This window comes from Nanorana parkeri, unplaced genomic scaffold (genome assembly GCF_000935625.1).
Source record: "Nanorana parkeri isolate BGI_ZX_2015 unplaced genomic scaffold, ASM93562v1 scaffold221, whole genome shotgun sequence".
Taxonomy (NCBI): Eukaryota; Metazoa; Chordata; class Amphibia; order Anura; family Dicroglossidae; genus Nanorana; species Nanorana parkeri.
Window position 1 is genome coordinate 1,235,276 of NW_017306489.1, and position 17,594 is coordinate 1,252,869.

At 43.7% G+C, this 17,594-nt stretch overlaps 1 protein-coding gene across 1 annotated transcript in view; it reads right to left on the minus strand.

Moving 5' to 3' along the window:
* Positions 1-17,594, minus strand: part of LOC108786662 (gap junction delta-2 protein-like) — a 55,378-nt gene that overhangs the window by 12,255 nt on the left and 25,529 nt on the right. The window contains exons 2-3 of the mRNA XM_018555998.1: positions 11,001-11,222; positions 10,043-10,156 (exon numbers count right to left, since the gene is read on the minus strand). Of these exons, the coding sequence (XP_018411500.1) occupies positions 10,043-10,156; positions 11,001-11,222 (336 nt within the window). The remainder of the gene's footprint in view (positions 1-10,042; positions 10,157-11,000; positions 11,223-17,594) is intronic.

Below are 17,594 nucleotides of genomic sequence, written 5' to 3' on the forward strand. Positions count from 1 at the left end.
TTTGTTCCACTTTACTAATGGTGCATATCCCTTAATAGACAATGTGACACTGTCTCTTTAAGAAGGTCAAGAAATTCAGTGAATAAGTAAATGTCTGTAGACTATGTATTGATTTCAACTTTAATAATTAAACTTAACTATTTATTTCATGGTGAGCTCATAAATACTAAGGAGTTCTCTGTATGAAGCATTCTGCAGTGTGATGCCAACCAGTCAGAACTCTGCATGCAAACTGCATTTGTATTTCCCTGTCATGATTTATATAGCGCCACAAACCGCAGGCAGATATCAAACACGAATTCCTGCAGCTTTATATTTATTATAAACATAATTTAAATTCATAGTCCACCATTTGCAAAAGTTTAACAAATGGTACTAATTTAAAAAAAGTGCATGTATTAAATGTTTTGAGCCTGCAGAGCATTGCAACCATGATCAGTAAGTCACAGGTGCAATGCACAGGCTCCTGCAGACTCAGCTCAAGGTCCATAACGAGGTACGGACCTTTTATGTGGCTGGAGGAAGAGATCAATGGACTACAATACAGTGACGCCACCACACTTGTGCTTCATTGAGTCCCTCTGTCGCAATACCAGATGGGACTTGTAGTCTCCCTATACATAGTTGCCTGTAAATGGTTCACATGGCTGTGCAGTGTAAAGGAAAACCTGAGCACACAGTGGAAATTTGGGATACCGGTTTTTCGGTATCGAGTACGAGTACCAATATTTATTTTGTCGGTGCACGCCAATACAGATACCGGAAGTGCCGTTAAGGAAGCCGGGCGGCGTGTAATGACTCGGCACCTGGCTTCCTGATTAGCAGGGAAGCCGCCTCCATGCTCCCTTGTCACCAGATGACGAGGAAGCATGGAGCCGGCTTTCTGGACAATCAGGAAGACGGGGGGCGTGTAATGACTCGGCTAGGGCTAGATATCGGAGCATTTGGCCGAGTATGAGTACTCGCCCAAATACTCTGCACCGATACCAATACTAGTATCGTTATCTGTGCATCCCTAGTGGAAATCAGTGTATAGACAAAGATCCATGCACACCATGTTCCTGGTGGAAACCCAGGACTTTAGACCTACAAGTAACAGTACTGACATGGTCATCACTCCTCTCATACAGAATGGATGATTCTACACATATGGCACAAGGAGACAATCTGTACATTGCTCCTACATATAGTTGACGGGTCTCTGCATGGGATTTAGTGCTCTGCGATGGGATTTAGCCCGCCTGTTAATCATCATTGCTGAAATGTTACCAGCACATTATTGCTAATAGGAATCAGACATGGGCTCTCTGTGGGCAGACTAATAATGTTATGCTTCTGCGTCCGTACAAACCCTGAGCTATCCACATTTAAAATTGAATTAGCTAATTAATTAAGTTGGCAGGCCTGTCCAAGCACTGCAAGTGAATATGCTTTGTATTGATAAGTGATCACTGTGCAAAAAAGTTACTGCACAGTGATCACTTATCAAGGTCTCTACATGACCTCCTTGCCATACTAGAGGCTAGATCTCCCAGTGCAATAAGGGAACACCACCGCACCAGTTCTCTTTAAGAGCATAGGAAACAAAATACGTATTTCCCTTCTAGTGGCCATAATGCAGCATTACATTACATACAATTGATCTGAAAAGAAAATGCTCCTCAACTCCATCTAGTGGCCAAAATGCAGTCTTACATTACATAAATTTGACCTGAAAACAAAATGCTTCTCAGCTTCATTTAGTGCCACAATGCAGTGGTACTTACATACATGTAACCGGAAAAAATATATATCTAAGATGGTTCGTTTTTGTGTCTGTTTGCACAGAACGAACATTCAGAAAGATTTGTAGGGTGAATGGCTCTGCAAACTGGTTCTAATAAAGGATGTAGATGTCAACCAGCACACCAGCACGACAGAAACTCATCAGTCAGTGCAAATCCATTTATTGATAGATGTCACTCAGAATATCAAGCGTTTTCGGGGCCACACAGGGTTCCCTTCCTCAGGCCCAGAGTGGTCTACTAGTCTACTCTGAGCCTGATGAAGGGGACCCTTTGCGGCCCCGAAAGCACTTGATATTCTGAGTGACATCTATCAATAAATGGATTTGCACTGACTGATGAGTTTCTGTCGTGCTGGTGTGCTGGTGACATCTACACCCTAAACTGTGCTGTGTGCGGCACCATCCGGTGGCATTTCAAGCACCCATTTACTCTTTTTTTGGGCTTTCCGGTAAGGAGTGCTACAGGATTTATGACTTTTGTACTGGTTCTAATTAAATCCCATTATGTTGCCTTTTGAAAGACCCCAATTCCATTGACTCAGATGACAAACTATACGCCAAAGGACCTAAAATGCAGTGAGCTGGACTTTTTTCTAAGTGAAAGCACTGCAGAGCAATGGTAGAGGTGGGAACGAGATGCAGAAAAATATACAAGAATACATCTGGCCTGAAGGAGCCTTCAATGGTTAATGCCAACAACAGCATGAGCTATCATTGGGCCACCCTCAACCCTCTTGTAGAGGTGCCAGCACGTGGTGAGACTTCTCTCACTAACTAGAAGAGGTGTCGCGTACCTATAAGGTGTTAATGAGCTACAAGCTATTGATAGTAAAAGACAGCGCCTCTTCTATCGTCACCCTGTGGTATGGGAATCTGTGATACAACACTGGCTAATCTACTGTATGCCGAGATGCAGTCTCTGTCTCCTTTACAACACAAGTGAGTGGAGAACAATGGTCTTTATCTATAAAAAATGCCTAAAAAGTTCTAACCTCTGCTTTCAGTGAAGTTATAATACCATCATCTGAGTATGCATTCAGCTGTGACCACTAACCACTACTCAAAGACCAGCCGGAACTTTCTGGATAGAATCTAAGTATCAAAAACCTCAAGACTGGATTCATATGGCTGCTGAATAAAGAAGAGCATCCAGTGCCTGAGTTGTCATGCCATTGTCCTGTCAGTGGGAGCTCTGCAACACATAGGCCACAGCTACCTAACCGAGGCATAAAATAAATGGGCAGCTGGGCCCCACTGCACTGTCCCCTGTCTTCACTACTTTGGCCCCAACATTTAAGAGTGTCTGTGAAGGTTCTCATTCATCCAGGTCATGGTATAGCTGTAGAAAAATAAGGCCACTGGATTTACTGTATTTTGTCTTAAAGATGTTTTGCTGGTCTATCGACCAGCTTTCTCAATCCAGAATCTGATACATTCTGTGAATTCTAAATTGAGAAAGCTGGTTGGATGACCAGCGAAACGTCTTCCAGAAAAACGTCTTCCACAAAAAAAGTCCAATTGCCATGACTTATTTTTTACAGATACATCACTTAAGAGGCATATGCTGGGATCGGAGCCATGTGCAAAGCTTCTCCTTTTGCTGCATATGTAAATCCAGCCTAAGTTGCATACAGACATTAACAATCTGGACACCAGACTGTGTCACTAGATGGTCAGAACCTCAGTGTTTCAAAGAGCTCTCTACAAACATAAAAAAAAAAACAGACAAAGGTGCCACACTTTCACCCGTGAGAAATAACTGTATTGTGCTGACAGACTGGTCTCTGCTCGCCAAGCTCCTGGAAGGTGATCACATCAACTAAGAAAAAAATAATTTGTCATATGCTTAAAACTAAACTCTAGGCAGATATACAAGATAATAATGCAGCCCTATGATATTAATAAATCATTTAATGCAGTCATTGTTTGACTTGGTGTCAGCCTCTTGCAATCCCCCATACAGCAGCACTTAGACTGGGAGAGGGAGAAGCAGCACAAAGAGCCAATCAATTGAGCTCTGGTGCTCATGTGCTAATAAGGAACATAGTGATAGAAGAAGAAAACAGAGTAAATGAGAGATGAGCTCATCAGCGCGGGAGTAGGGGATAGCCAGATAGGTTGTGGTAGGGAGCTCCGGAGGAATTGGAGAGGCTCTGGATAAGTCCTTGAGGTGAGCATGAGAGGAGGTGATGAGGCAGCTAGACAGCAGGAAGTCTTGGGAGGAGTGGAAAGGACAGTTTTGGTGATATTTTGAGATGAGGTTGCAGATGTAACCATAGTAGCTTTGTGGTGTCATTTGTTAAGGGACAAAGTTTGGAAATGTTACAGAGATTAAGACAGTAAGATTTGGTCAGTGACAGGATGTGGGGCCTGAAGGAGAGGTCAGAGCCCAGGATTACCCCAAGTACACTACCATGTGTTGAGAAACTGATAATTGTGTTATTGATCTCAAATTAAATAAGTTACATCTAATAAAGGCAATCCTAGGTCTGGGTGGCTGCTGGTTACTGCAATCATAGCTGCTCTGATGCCGGATCCTACACACTATGCTATACTTCCGCCACTGTGGGATTGAAGAGCTGTAGCTGTGAAACTGAAGGGCTCCAGTTATACCCACCGTTCCTATTCCCTTGTCCATTCACAAAAAGCCTTGCAGTCTTTCAACGGAATATTAAGCATTTTGTAAATAGACAAGGGACGATCCAACTGAATACCCACCCCTCGTCTTCACTTGTCTGTTCACAAAAAGTCTTATAGTCGTTCCACGGAATATTAAGCATTTTGTAAATAGAGAAGGGAAAATCCAGTTGAACACCCACCCCTCGTCTCCCCTCATCCATACACAAAAAGCCTTATAGTCTTTTCACAGAATACCCCTGTTTGTGAATGGACAAGGGAGATCCACTTGTTTACCTGCTCCTCCGATCTCTTTATCCATTCATAGAATGCCTTGTATACTGTGAAAAGAATTCAAGGCTTTTATACATGTTTCACTTCCATCAGCATTGCCAAAAATAAGGTGTTTTATTCCTCAACTTAGGTCAGTGGATGGCGCTATGCACATCATACTATTATGCTCAGAACCAGTGGTTTACTGCACAGATACAGTCTTATATTATACAGCCATATATTGTAAACTGCATATAGCTATTTCGGGCCTGTTGGTCATCAGCACTGCAGGACATGTAAACAATTGCTTCCTTTGAATAGGGCTTGGGGAACAATGAGAAGGTATACCCAGACAGGTTATGGTGAACCAACTGGTCAACTGTGAATCTAGAACGTTGTATATGCTCCACACTGGTACAGTGGAGGCCTTTTGGTGGGCCAGAAGGAGCCAAAAAAGCCCTCCACTGAACCGGTGTGGAGCATAACCAGCGTATCTGGATGCACAGATGACCCAGGGGCATAAAGGAATGATTTGTATGGCTCAGTGTTTTCTCTGTTTTCAAACTGATACCAGCCTAATAGAAAATAAATAATTATCTCAAAATTACTATTTGGAAGAGAAAGCATTAAACGCTATTAATGAAATTCAGCAAAGACGCTTGAAGAGGTGGTAGAACCTGAGAAGGGAATAACATTAGACGGAGGAAGAACTAACTTAGGTGTAGTCAGCAGCTGTTCACAGAAAAAGAGCTTAGAACAGGACAAATGTGTATTGGAAATCTCTCTGCTTTACAATGCATCAGCAATGACTGTGGAAGTAATAGACAACTCCTCATTACAAATGCCAAGCAAGCTTGCTTGAAGAAAGGCAGCTTCAATGTAAGGACACAGCAGGTTAAAGCTTGGTAACGTTGAACTGAAAACCTTTGCCTGCAGCTAAGGATAAGGAACACTTAATTAAGACACTTGAGATTCAAAGCCCCCCATCTTTCCCTGCTTGTGAGTCCCATGTAAGTATATGCTGAGCCATAATAAGTATTACAAAAATCTGCTTTTAATAAAGTGTATTCTCACTTTTGCATCTAAGTTGGGATAACATCTATCATATACAGGTGAAACATGAAAAATTAGAATATCGTGCAAAAGTTCATTTATTTCACTAATGCAACTTAGCCGTCTACCAGGAGATTTTGGAGCACTTCATGCTTTCTTCCGCAGACAAGCTCTATGGGGATGCTGACTTCATTTTCCAGCAGGACTTGGCACCTGCCCACACTGCCAAAAATTTTCGGAGATTGTGGATCTGGGTTTTCATGAGCTGTAAGCCATAATCATCACAATTATGACAAATCACGGCTTGAACTATCTTGCTTTGCATGTAATGAGTCTATCTCATATATTAGTTTCACCTTTTAAGTTGCATTAGTGAAATAAATGAACTTTTGCACGATATTCTAATTTTTCGCGTTTCACCTGTATATGTTAACTGTTCCCATTCACATAACATAACTTAAAATAAATTGCTGCTTACATTTTTCTTTGCATTTTTGTGAAAATTTCAAAATGCAAGTTTTCCCGTGTCCTGTTAAAGGAGGGGGGCTGGGTAGTTAATGTTTACCATGTTAACCTTGTCTGTACTGTGCTGGAAGATGTTCATTATCATTTGTACAGGGCTGTCTGTCCTAACAAAGGGTTAGAGATCTCAAGGCATTGTATGTTACTGTCCCTTAAGTGTGTCCCTTATCTTCGCATTGTCATCTATTCTAAGCAATGGAAGCTACGCGTAGTGTCCTGTGCATAATCCTGATCCAAAGCAACAACTAGAAAGGTAGGAAATAACAGGGATCCCAACCTGAAAAAAAAAAATGTCATGGAGGTGCCCTTCTCATTTCAGGGAGATGACCTCTGCCCCCCCTCCCCCTTATCCACTGGGGGGGGGAGCACCCCCCTGAAATGATGGCGGATAGCAAAGAAACTATTGCTTCTCGTGCTATCTGCTGTTTTTTTTTAGTATTCTGACAGCTGCTGCCGTCAGAATAAAAAAAAAACAACCCAGCATAGAAATGAATGGGTAGATTGCTATTGGCTATTTCAATTTGCAATAGCAAGCCGGTTATTGCACCCGCCCTCTGCTGCTGTCAATCAGCAGAGGAGGACCTGTGGAGAACTTCAGGTCCACCTCTGCTGACTGACAGCAGCAGAGGGCGGGTGCAATAGCTAGTCTGCTATCGGCTATTCAAATAGCCAATAGCAATCTAGCTATTCACTTACGGCTGACGGCTGCCGGCGGCTCCGATATCAGAATAAAAAAAAAAAAAAAAAACAGACAGCAGGGAAAGGTTTACTCTGCTAGATAGAGCAGAGTAAACCTTTCCGGGAGAAAATGTTTCTCTCCTGGGCGTCTGGGAGCTGCTATCCAATAGTGGGAGACTCCCAGAATGTCCGGGAGAGTTGGGATGTCTGAAATAATAAAACATTTTCTTTCTGTATGCTTTGTCATTGGGCGCACATAACAAACATATAGCGGGGGTTTCTTAAATGTGACTTCAAAAGTGGAATTAGGGAACAATGGTACTTATATACAAGAAACAGTAACATGTTCTCTGCACTGCATGCATTGTTAGGTATTATTTGCCTAGGTAGACCTAATACCCTCCAAATACTTACCTGGGGGCAGGATGAGGCTGTCTCCATAAATCAATAAGTACTATCCTTGTCGACCTCCTTACCGATATGTACCTTGTAGTGGAACATATCGGTAAGGCTAAAGCCTGATGAAGGGACCCTGTGCAGTCAATGCTAAAGCCTGATGAAGGGACCCTGTGCGGTCCCGAAAGCGCTTGTTGGTCATATGACAAAAAAACTTCAATAAATGAAGCTTTTGCTATCCAAAAATGACTGGCGTGCTGGTGACATTTCTATAATTTTTCTCTCCATAAATCCCCTGCCTGAGCAGCCGATCAATGCCTCTGTTTCACACTGATGGTGCCCAGAGCAGTGGCATTCACCTGAAAGCAGCAGGTAAGTGTCAGCTGGCTTGTAAAAGGAGGAAGGAGGGGACCCGGTCCTGCCATCAAGTATTTAATCAGTGACCATTTGAAGTAGAAGGCAGCAAGGATGGAAGAAGGTGACACAATATGGTGCATTTAAATCCACTTTAAAGAACAACTCTGGGCATTTTAAAAATTAGCCCTTGCTGTAAGGCTACCCCTGCACTACATGGATTAAGTGCTTGTTTTAGTCTAGGGTCTAAAATAAAAAAGATATACTGAACCGATCCCTACTGGCTGCTGGATGGATTCCCACAGCCTTTTTCCCCCAGGCTCCGGTGGTCTAAGTACCACTGATGCCCTCATGTCCATTATAGGATCATTAACTTGCACTAGATGTGAGGACGCCGGGGGACACAGCTGGAGCGAAGGGGAAGAAAGGTGAGCAGTCATCACTACAGGATCGAGGACCAGGTGAGTATACATGTTTTATTTTACACCCTAGGCCTAAACCTAAACGAACACTGCAAGGGTCATTTTTTAAATGCCCAAAGTTGTTCTTTAAGGGTTCAAGTTTAAGTTAGGTATAAGCAGACTTTGAATAAAAATATAAGGTCCACTTAACCCCCAACCCCCAATTAATGAACACTAAGGGCCAATTCACACTATTGTGTTGCGGTAATGTGCGCATTACCACAAAGAGCAGCAACACACAATACATGCATTAGTGCAATGCTGTGCCATTCATACTAAATGCAACTGCAACACATTTTGTGGACGGAAATGCATTGCAGTGAAGCACTAATGTGCATTGCGGTGTACTAGTAGAATTGGCACATGTATCTTTTGGGTGTGTGTTGGTGCATTAGGCAACAACGCATGTTAACATGTGGCATAAAGTGTGTGCATTATCACAATGCAATGGAGTGAATGGGCCCTTAAAATGCTTTATGTTTTGCAGTGTTGATTAAGAAAAAAATACGTACCTCACCTTAATTAAATTATGGACATTGTGCCCCTCATTGGAATTTTGCTGCCTTAGGCCTTTTCTACAGTGTCTTATGCATTGTAGCTTCAGCCATCACTCTCTGATGCTTTATTTTGGCAGGATAGTCAGCGTTAGGTTAAGGATTAAGGTTGGAGGGAATTGGATTAAATGTTGCAATCAGGTTAGATGTTAAGGGTTCATCTTTAGGAATCGGTTAGGGGTGACGCTTACATATTAGATGAGGGTAAGTATTAAAGGCTCACACTAGAAAAAACAATGAATAGGACTATTGCTTTTCACAGAGGTCACCTTATCATTAGATGATGGTTATTCCATAAAAACAAGTCTCATAATCCCTCATACTCTCTACATGGGTTTATAATGTTGATAATCCCCCGTATGAAGAGTTTATCACGGCCGTATGGCAATAAAATGCTTCTATAGGCTACTTCTCCAGTGTAACCCACATGACCACAAACACCTTTTATATGTAGTCACAGCTGCCTCTGGAATAATATAAACATCAGATCCATGAAAATGTATTAAAGTGACACTAAGCTCAGGAGTTAAGTCTTAAAAATACATTCAAGTACCCTAACTATTAACAAAAATGTCTCTTATTTGTGTATCACTCGGCTGTAGATCCTCCAATCATCTCTGAATTGGTGCTGACACTGTCCTTCCTTCTGGAGGGTGGCTACTTTTGTTACCTATGGTCCCTTTGTGTGTTGTAAAGTAGCCACCGCTCCAAACTCACTTTTCATAGAGACCCTTCAAAAGGAAAGCTGTTATGAAATACATGGGCTCTCACTCTCTGGTTTCAGTACTGGAGTAACTGGAGACTCCCTTTATCAAGGTGACAACTCGAAATGTTAGGGGACAAGTTTAATAAAGAAGGCTTCCTTGTCATTGTGGCCATTCCATTTTCTGTTGGTTGTTTCTACTAATATGGAAGCTCATCTTAGGATCTTATGTGCCACTGTATGTTACATGCAGAGTTGTCCCCAGAATGAGGCAAGTGGCATCTCTTTGGGTCATGTGGGGGGCTCCTTTCTGGTCAGAGCATCCCAGGTTGCCAAAAGCAAGGTGGGAGATGTGTAAGGGCCATACACATCTCTCTGTCCAACTCTTAGCAATATAGGACACTGGCCGGCCTCCTGCCCATTTCCTGGCAACCAGTGATGTCAGTGAGCTGGCCAAAATATTGGCTAAAGCCATTGAGAAGATCCCCCACAGCCACCCCCCACCACCTGCCCGGCCTCAGGTAGCAAAAAAGGTTGAGATACCCCTGTGTGTATATGACCAAATCTGTTAAATCATGCTGGCTAAGACTAAGCCTGAACTAGGTTTTGCATCTGGATTGGTGAATGTTGGACACCATACAGGTACCCTTCGAGTGGACTATTACAGCTTCATCTCTATTATCACGGATGGTCACCTTTTCTAGACCTCTAGTCAGTTGCTGGTCTGGGTTTGAAGGCAAGAGCTTGCCAACTCTATCACCTGCCAGGAAAAAAAACTGGAAGTCTTTACATGGTAAGCTGAAACTGTACAGGAAATTTTCAGTCACATGAGCCATGAGTTGCCCATCACCCACTCATGCAATTAATCCTGCCTATTCATTTCTATGCTGATCATATGACAATGATTGGTAGCTGCGATCTTCCGCCAATAACTCAGGATTATACAATGCTGTAATTATATCAGATAAATGGAACATGGTCATGCAGTGCTGCACAATTAATTGCAGATGCTTGCAGTTACATGCAATCATTCTGAGAACACTATGGAATTAAAATGTTTTGATTTAGCTATAGCCAACATCCAAACCGTTTTTTTTTTTTGCTTTTTTGCATTAGAGAGCATGGGAAGAGGGTTTAATTGATGTCTGTGGTTATTGTCACAGAAACAGAGAGTGATCGTAAATTCAAAATTTTACAGTTTATATTGACACCGGAACTGGAGGTAAGGAACACTGGAACTGGAAGTGACAAACATTGGAACTGGAGGTGAGGAACACTGGAACTGGAGGTAAGAAACACTGGAACTAGAGGTGAGGAACACTGAAATTGGAGTTGAGGAACACTGCAATCAGAGGTGAGAAACACTGGAATTGGAGCTGAGGAACACTGGAATTGGAGGTGAGAAACACTGGAATCAGAGGTGAGAAACACTGGAATCAGAGGTGAGGAACACTGGAATTGGAAGCGAGGAACAATGGAAGTGGAGGTGAGGAACACTGATTGCAATGTTCCTCACCTCCAGTTCCAGTGTTCCTTACCTCCACTTCCAGTGTTCTTTACCTCCGGTTCCGGTGTTCCTCACCTCTGATTCCAATGTTTCTCACCTCCAGTTCCAGAGGTGAGGAACATTGGAATTGGAGGTGAGGAACACTGGAATCGGAGGTGAGGAACACTGGAATTGGAGGTGAGGAACACTTGAACTGGAGGTGAGCAATACTGGAACTGGAGGTGAGCAATACTGGAACTGGAGGTGAGGAACACTAGAACCAGAGGTAAGGAACACTGGAACGGTAGGTGAGGAAAACTGGAACTGGAGGTACGGAACACTGGAATTGGAGGTGAAGAACACCGGAAACGGAGGTGAGGAACACTAGTACTGGCAGTGAGGAATACTGGGACAGGAGATGAGAGGACATCTTGCAATGGGGACACCTGTACCAGTGACAACTGTTAAACAGTCAGCAGAGATTTCATCTCACTTCCTGTGGTGTCTTTGGGACGGAAGTGAAGAGAAATCTCTATATTGGGCCATAGACTATAGAAGTGAAAGACAATGATTTAAAGTGATATTAAAGTCAAAAGATTTTTAAAGTGGTATTAAACGCTCCAACTTTTCGTAATGAATCCAGATCAAACAAATATACATGGCCCAGCAAAGCATTCCTTTGCATTTCTGCCCAAACACTTACCATCATCATGTTTCTGAACAACCGCTTCCAACAGGGTTATTCACGTAGCTTTGGCTGTTCCTTCGGCTCTCTGCGGCCGCCAGAGGGCTGCTGTACGGGCTATTCACAATAGCCCATACAGCAGCCGAGCCGAAGACATGTGTTTCGGCTCGACTGAGCCGAAGTGACAGCCGAAGCGGGGCGAATGGCCTTCCCAAGGCTGGCCGTTCGCCCGGCAAATAAGAGCTGGGCAGAGGACCTGGGGACGCTGATCTGTCATTAAATAATAACAACGGGGTAGGAGCCAGCCGTGACGTCATGGCCGTCTCCGCCCAGTTGTCATTCATTGGCCTGGACCGCTAGAAGACTGTAGCAGGTGCCGGCCAATAGGAAACAGTTGGGCGGAGCTAGCTGTCACAGCGAGCTCCGCCCAGTTGTTGTTTTTTCTTTAAAATATATATATTTTTTTACATTTTTAAAATCATTTTGCAAAAAAAAATTTGTAACAATATTTTCACTTATTTGCTATTCTGCTTGGTACCACTGCGGCATTCGGCTATTCACTCACTGCCGTTCGCCCCTATGAGAATAGGGGCGAACGGCAGCAAGTGAGCTGCGGAGCTTCGGTTCAGCCGCTCCAGATGTTGGATCGGCTGAGTCGAAGTCCTTCTGCACTTCAGAGCATGTTCGGCCGGCTGAAATCAGCCGTACTGAGCCGGAGTGAATAGCCGAACGTAGTTCGGCTCACTTCACTTTGGCTGGGTTATTCACTTGGCTGTCTTCGGCAGCTTTGTGAATAACCCCCCAAGTCTCTCAGCTCAGCTTCCCTGAACTTTCTGTCCAGTACAAGATCACAAAGGACAGTGCAGACTCCAGCAACTGTTCATCTACTAGATTGGAGAAGGAAGGAGGGAGGAGAAGGGGGAAGGGCTTGATTTGCTGTGTCTCTGTGGAGACACACACAGCTTACTAGCACACACAAGTGTGACTCCATAGCACTCTATTTGAGAAAGGAGTCACTCTAAAACAGCAAATCAGGCCTAGTGCTCAGGAGACCAGCTGATTGTGCCGTAAACTAAAACTTTCAAACATTAAGGAGCAGCACCCATTGTACGTTATTTAATCAGCATTTTAAATACCTTAAAATCTTTTTGACTTTAATATCACTTTGAGCTATTCCAAATGCTAATTATATCACTTACAATGGTTGCTGCTCAGTGATTTTCAAAAGTTTTAGTTTCCTGCAGAATCAGCTGGTCCCCTGAGCACTGAGCACTGACCCCTGATTTCCTGTATTAGGGTGACTCTTTTCCCTTGCAGTGTCCTGTGGAGCCACCTTTGTATGTGCAAGTAAACTGCGTGTCTCCACAAACACACAGGCACAGCAAGGCAAGATGCTCTCCACCTCCTTGCTCCTCCAAGCTTGTAGATGGATAGCGGCTGGAGACTTTGTGATTTTGTACTGAACAGAAAGTTCAGGGAAGTGGAGTTGAGAGAGTTGGATCTGTTCACAAACATGATGACTGTAAGTGCTTGGGTAAAAGTGCAAAGTAATACTTTGCTGGGCAATGTATATTATTTTGATCTGGATTCATTATTGAAAAAAGGTTTGAGAGTTTAATACTACTTTAAGTATATCTTACAAAGTTACATAGAAGATAAGGTTGGAAAAAAGATATAGGTCCATTCAGCCCAACACCACATTATGTTATCTATTCTAAGAGCCCGTTCACACTAACCAGTGTGTTCAAGGCACGGTTCTATGCCATGAATGCACTGGATGGCATACACAAACCCTCCCCGCGTTCTGGGGCGGGAGGGGGCGCGGTGGTGCCATTCAATTGGCACCGCAGGCACGCCTTCCATCCGCAGTGCGATCGCCTTCACCGGAATGTGTGGTACTGCAAAGCCCTGAGTTCCATTGTGGTACGATCACAAAACATAGTGCATGCACATATGCTGTGCTCATCCAGGATGAAGTTTTATGAAGTTTTACAATGCTGATGTTATAACAGGAGAATATATGCTGGGACTTTAGAACTCCTTTAATTTGCTGAAAGCATTGATGCCCTCTCTTCAGTTTCAATTTCCATTACTTAATTATTCCATGTAGCTGAGGCCCTCTAGCTCCTTTTTAATTTTGTTGTTCTTGGCTGGAGCCTTACCAATTCCAGGACATTCCTTCTAATAACTGGGGACAAAATCTGAACCACATACTTAACTACCTCCCGGCCAGCCGTTGTGTATACACGGCCGGCCGAAAGCTTCTTGGATGTAACTGGGCGTGTATACACGTCCTGTTACATCCGCCCGCTCAGGCGCGCGCGCGCGGGATATCTCCGCTATTTGAAAACAGGCAGCGATGCCCGTTAATATACAAGCGATCCGCCGGCGGATCGCTTGTATGAGGCCCCGAGACATGCGCCCCCCCCCCCCGCTTTCAAGCTGGTCCCGGGCTCCGGTGCGAGCCCGGGACCAGCATAGTGCCTCTGTCACATGGGATCAGAGGGAGCTCGGTACACGAGCTCCCTCCGGTCCCCTCTCCGCTGTCAGAATGCGGAAGTGTTGTATATTACATCACTTCCGCATTCTTGTGTCACTCTCCAGCTTCAGATGCTGGAGAGAAGCTGATGAAGCAGATCTCTGCTTCATCAGCTTCTTCAGGGGGGTCCTAGGTGACATTAGGGGTCTTGGAGACCCCCTGATGTCTCCATAAAGAGGACCTGTCACCTCTTTTGCTATCACATAAGGGGGTTTCTCAGCCCCCTCTGTGATAGCAATAAAGTTAAGTGGAAAAAAAAAAAAGTACAAAAATTTAAAGTTTCCCCCCCAATTTTTTTAAAGTTACACAAAAAAGAATTAAAAAAAACAAATTTTTTTTTAAAGTCCCCACCCCTACATACACGCATGTAAACATGCGTCAGGTGCGCATACCTGCGAAAACGACGATTGCACCCATTACGCCGCACATGTTACATATCGCCGCGAACGTCGGAATGAGAGCAATAGTTCTAGGGCCATCAATCACTGATAACACTAAACTGATGAGCGGTAAAAGCTTTTAAAGCGTCGCCTATGGCCAATTTTGGGTATGCTAGTTTTTTGCGATTTTGCGAGTGCGCGCAATTTTTACGCTTGACATGTTTGGTGTCTATTTACCCGACGTGACCCCGTCTTTTATATTTTACCAAAAAAGTGGGTAATATTAGTTGTGTTATAACATAATGTAGAAAAAAACTTATTTTTTTCAGAATTTTCAGTAATTTCTCCTGAATATAGTAAAAAATAAAACCCCCAGTGGTGATTAAATACCACCAAAAGAAAGCTCTATCTGTCCCCCAAAAATGGTATAAAATTAATTTCAGTACAGCGTTGCATGACGGAATAAATGTCAGTCAAAGTACTGCAGCGCTGAACACTGAAAAATGGCCTGGCCAGGAAGGGGGTCTAAACACCTGGTCTTCAAGCGGTTAAAGGAGAACTATGAGCTGAGTGCTCCGATCTGCCAGACAGCGCAGCCCTAACAAAAAACAATATTTTGTTAGGGGTTAGAGTATTGATTTTTCCCTCGAATAAATACCCTTTTTAATGAACGAGAGTGTAACGCCCAAACCTTTTGTTTGAGGAACGGTTAATGGTCACGCACATCAATAAAATCCTGATTGATTTGAACCCTCTCAGGATTTTATTGATGCCCGTGATTATTGTTCATCATTGTTACAAGAAGAGAAATCTCTCCATTGGGATAGAAAAAAAGTGACAGCGGACCTTACCATTCCCTACTTTAGTTAAAACAAACAAAAAAAGGTTTTGGCTTTAGATATATCTTAAATGTGGCAATCCAAAAACAACTGTGGGTGATATTTTGTGCAAGTGGTGTGACACAAGCTGCTCATACATGGTACACACAGTGCCGGCCTATAGCTATTCAATTAGCACAGAACAAGGAGGATTTCCAAACCTGTCCAGTCGATATTCCAAACATCGCTAAGCTGCTGGTGCTAATGACTTTTGCCCAAACATGATCAATAAATATTTGGTTGGACTGCATGTATAATGTTAGATCTTCTGAACAATTAAAAGAGAACTATTAGCAAACATTTTGTTTGGCTTTAGTCCTCTTTTGTGTCACATGAGTATATTTACTAATGCACTCCTGTGACCCAAAGTCAGCATATATCATCGTGCTACTGCCCGCTATATGCGCAGAACCGTGTTGTCAGTATCCACCCCACTGCCTGATTAACAGCTGGCTCTGCCTCTCTAAATCCAGAGCCAGCAGAGCCCGCCTCCTCCCCTGTCTGTCGCTTCAATGAGTGCTGGAGGAACGGAGAGGGGAGGAGGGAATCCCTGCAAGGAGTGGTGACTGACAGTCAGTGAACTTTGCAGGGAGAAGACAATGAGCTTGGGTGATCAGCAGTCCACGATTGCTCAGTTCTTGATCTATAGAGCCGGCTTGTGACACCTGCAGTATCCTACGCGGCCTCTATGTTTTAGACAGAGAACATTTTACTCTCCCAATATTTCTCTAATTTAAAGTAAACCTGTCAGTTTACTATAAATGGTCTCTCTAGTCCATCCTCTCTTCCTTTGCTTGCTGGCGCCCGGAGTCAAAAACCTTGTGTAAGTTCTATGTTGATCTGTGTTGGAACTAACACGGGGCTAATGACCTTCACATACCCCATAAGACAGAACTTGGCCACCCAGGTGGTGGGCATTGCATCATAGGGGGAAGGGAAGATGGTTAAAAGTACCAGGATCGGAACAGAACCTAAGTGGGAAAAGTGACAGGTGCACTTAAAGGAAACCTGTATAGAGAGTAAGATGTAGGTTGGCCTCCTTTGGAAAACACTAGCTCCCTGGTTGCCCATTGGCTTCAGTACTTTCAAACTGAATACAGCAACAATAACAAGCCTCAGCAAGTAAACTCAGAGCTACTTATGTGTTTACTTGTCCTTGGGACTTAGTAATGTCTGAAGCCAGAGGGTCAGCCTGACAGCCACAAACTAGCAATTTCACGAAGGAGAGGTCAGCATTAGTGGCCTCCATGCCCGCAGGGCAGGATTACAACAAGCACAGGCAAATTTACCTTATGCTAAAATCACCATTAGAAAGCAAAGACAGAACATTTAGCATTTGGTGTTTTGAATGAATAACAAAATTTAGCTCCCCGACCAATTAGATCCTCTTGTGCTGCTCCCAGTTTAGTATGAAAGAATGACTAAGGGCACGCAAAGTGCCCTAAAGTACCACCAGTGTACTTGTCTGTCACCCTTATCTATAGTTGTAGCCCCCCCTAAAAAACAAAATTTCTGTGTATGAATAAAATGTTTCACCATACCAGAACACATGGCTTTGTGGCTGAGTGATGTTGCATGCAAATACAGACTTTAGGAGAAGTCAAGATTAGCATCAGATACTAAAGGGTTTATTCACAGAGGAGCCGAAGGATCCAGCCATAGCTTCGGCTGATCCTTCGGCTCTCTTCGGCCGGCGGAGCCCTTCAGTTCAGTCGAAACCAAGGGCTGCTGTACGGGCTATTCACTATAGCCCGTACAGCAGCCGAAGGTGGCCGAGTGGCTCAGCCGAGCCGAAGGCATTTGCATTGGCTCGACTGAGCTGAAGTGTCAGCCGAAGTGGGGAGAACGGCCTGCCAAAGGCCGGCCTTTCGCCCCGCAAATGACAGCTTGGCGGAGCCAGCCATGATCTCACTGCTGGCTCTGCCCAGTTGTAATAACAGATCAGCATCCCCAAATGACCTGGGGACGCTGAACTGTCATTAAACAATAACTGTGATGTCAAGGCCGGCTGCGCCCAGTTGTTATTCATTGGCACAGGACCTGGTAGAAGACTCTTGCTGGTGCCGGCCAATAGGAAACAGTTGGGAGGAGCTAGCTGTCACTGCTAGCTCCGCTCAATTTTTTTTTTTAATCTTTATTTTTTTAAATGTAATACTTAAATTTAAAAAAAAAACAATTTCAACTTTGTTTTTTTTAAAAACTCTTTTCACTGATTTGCTATTCTGTTCGG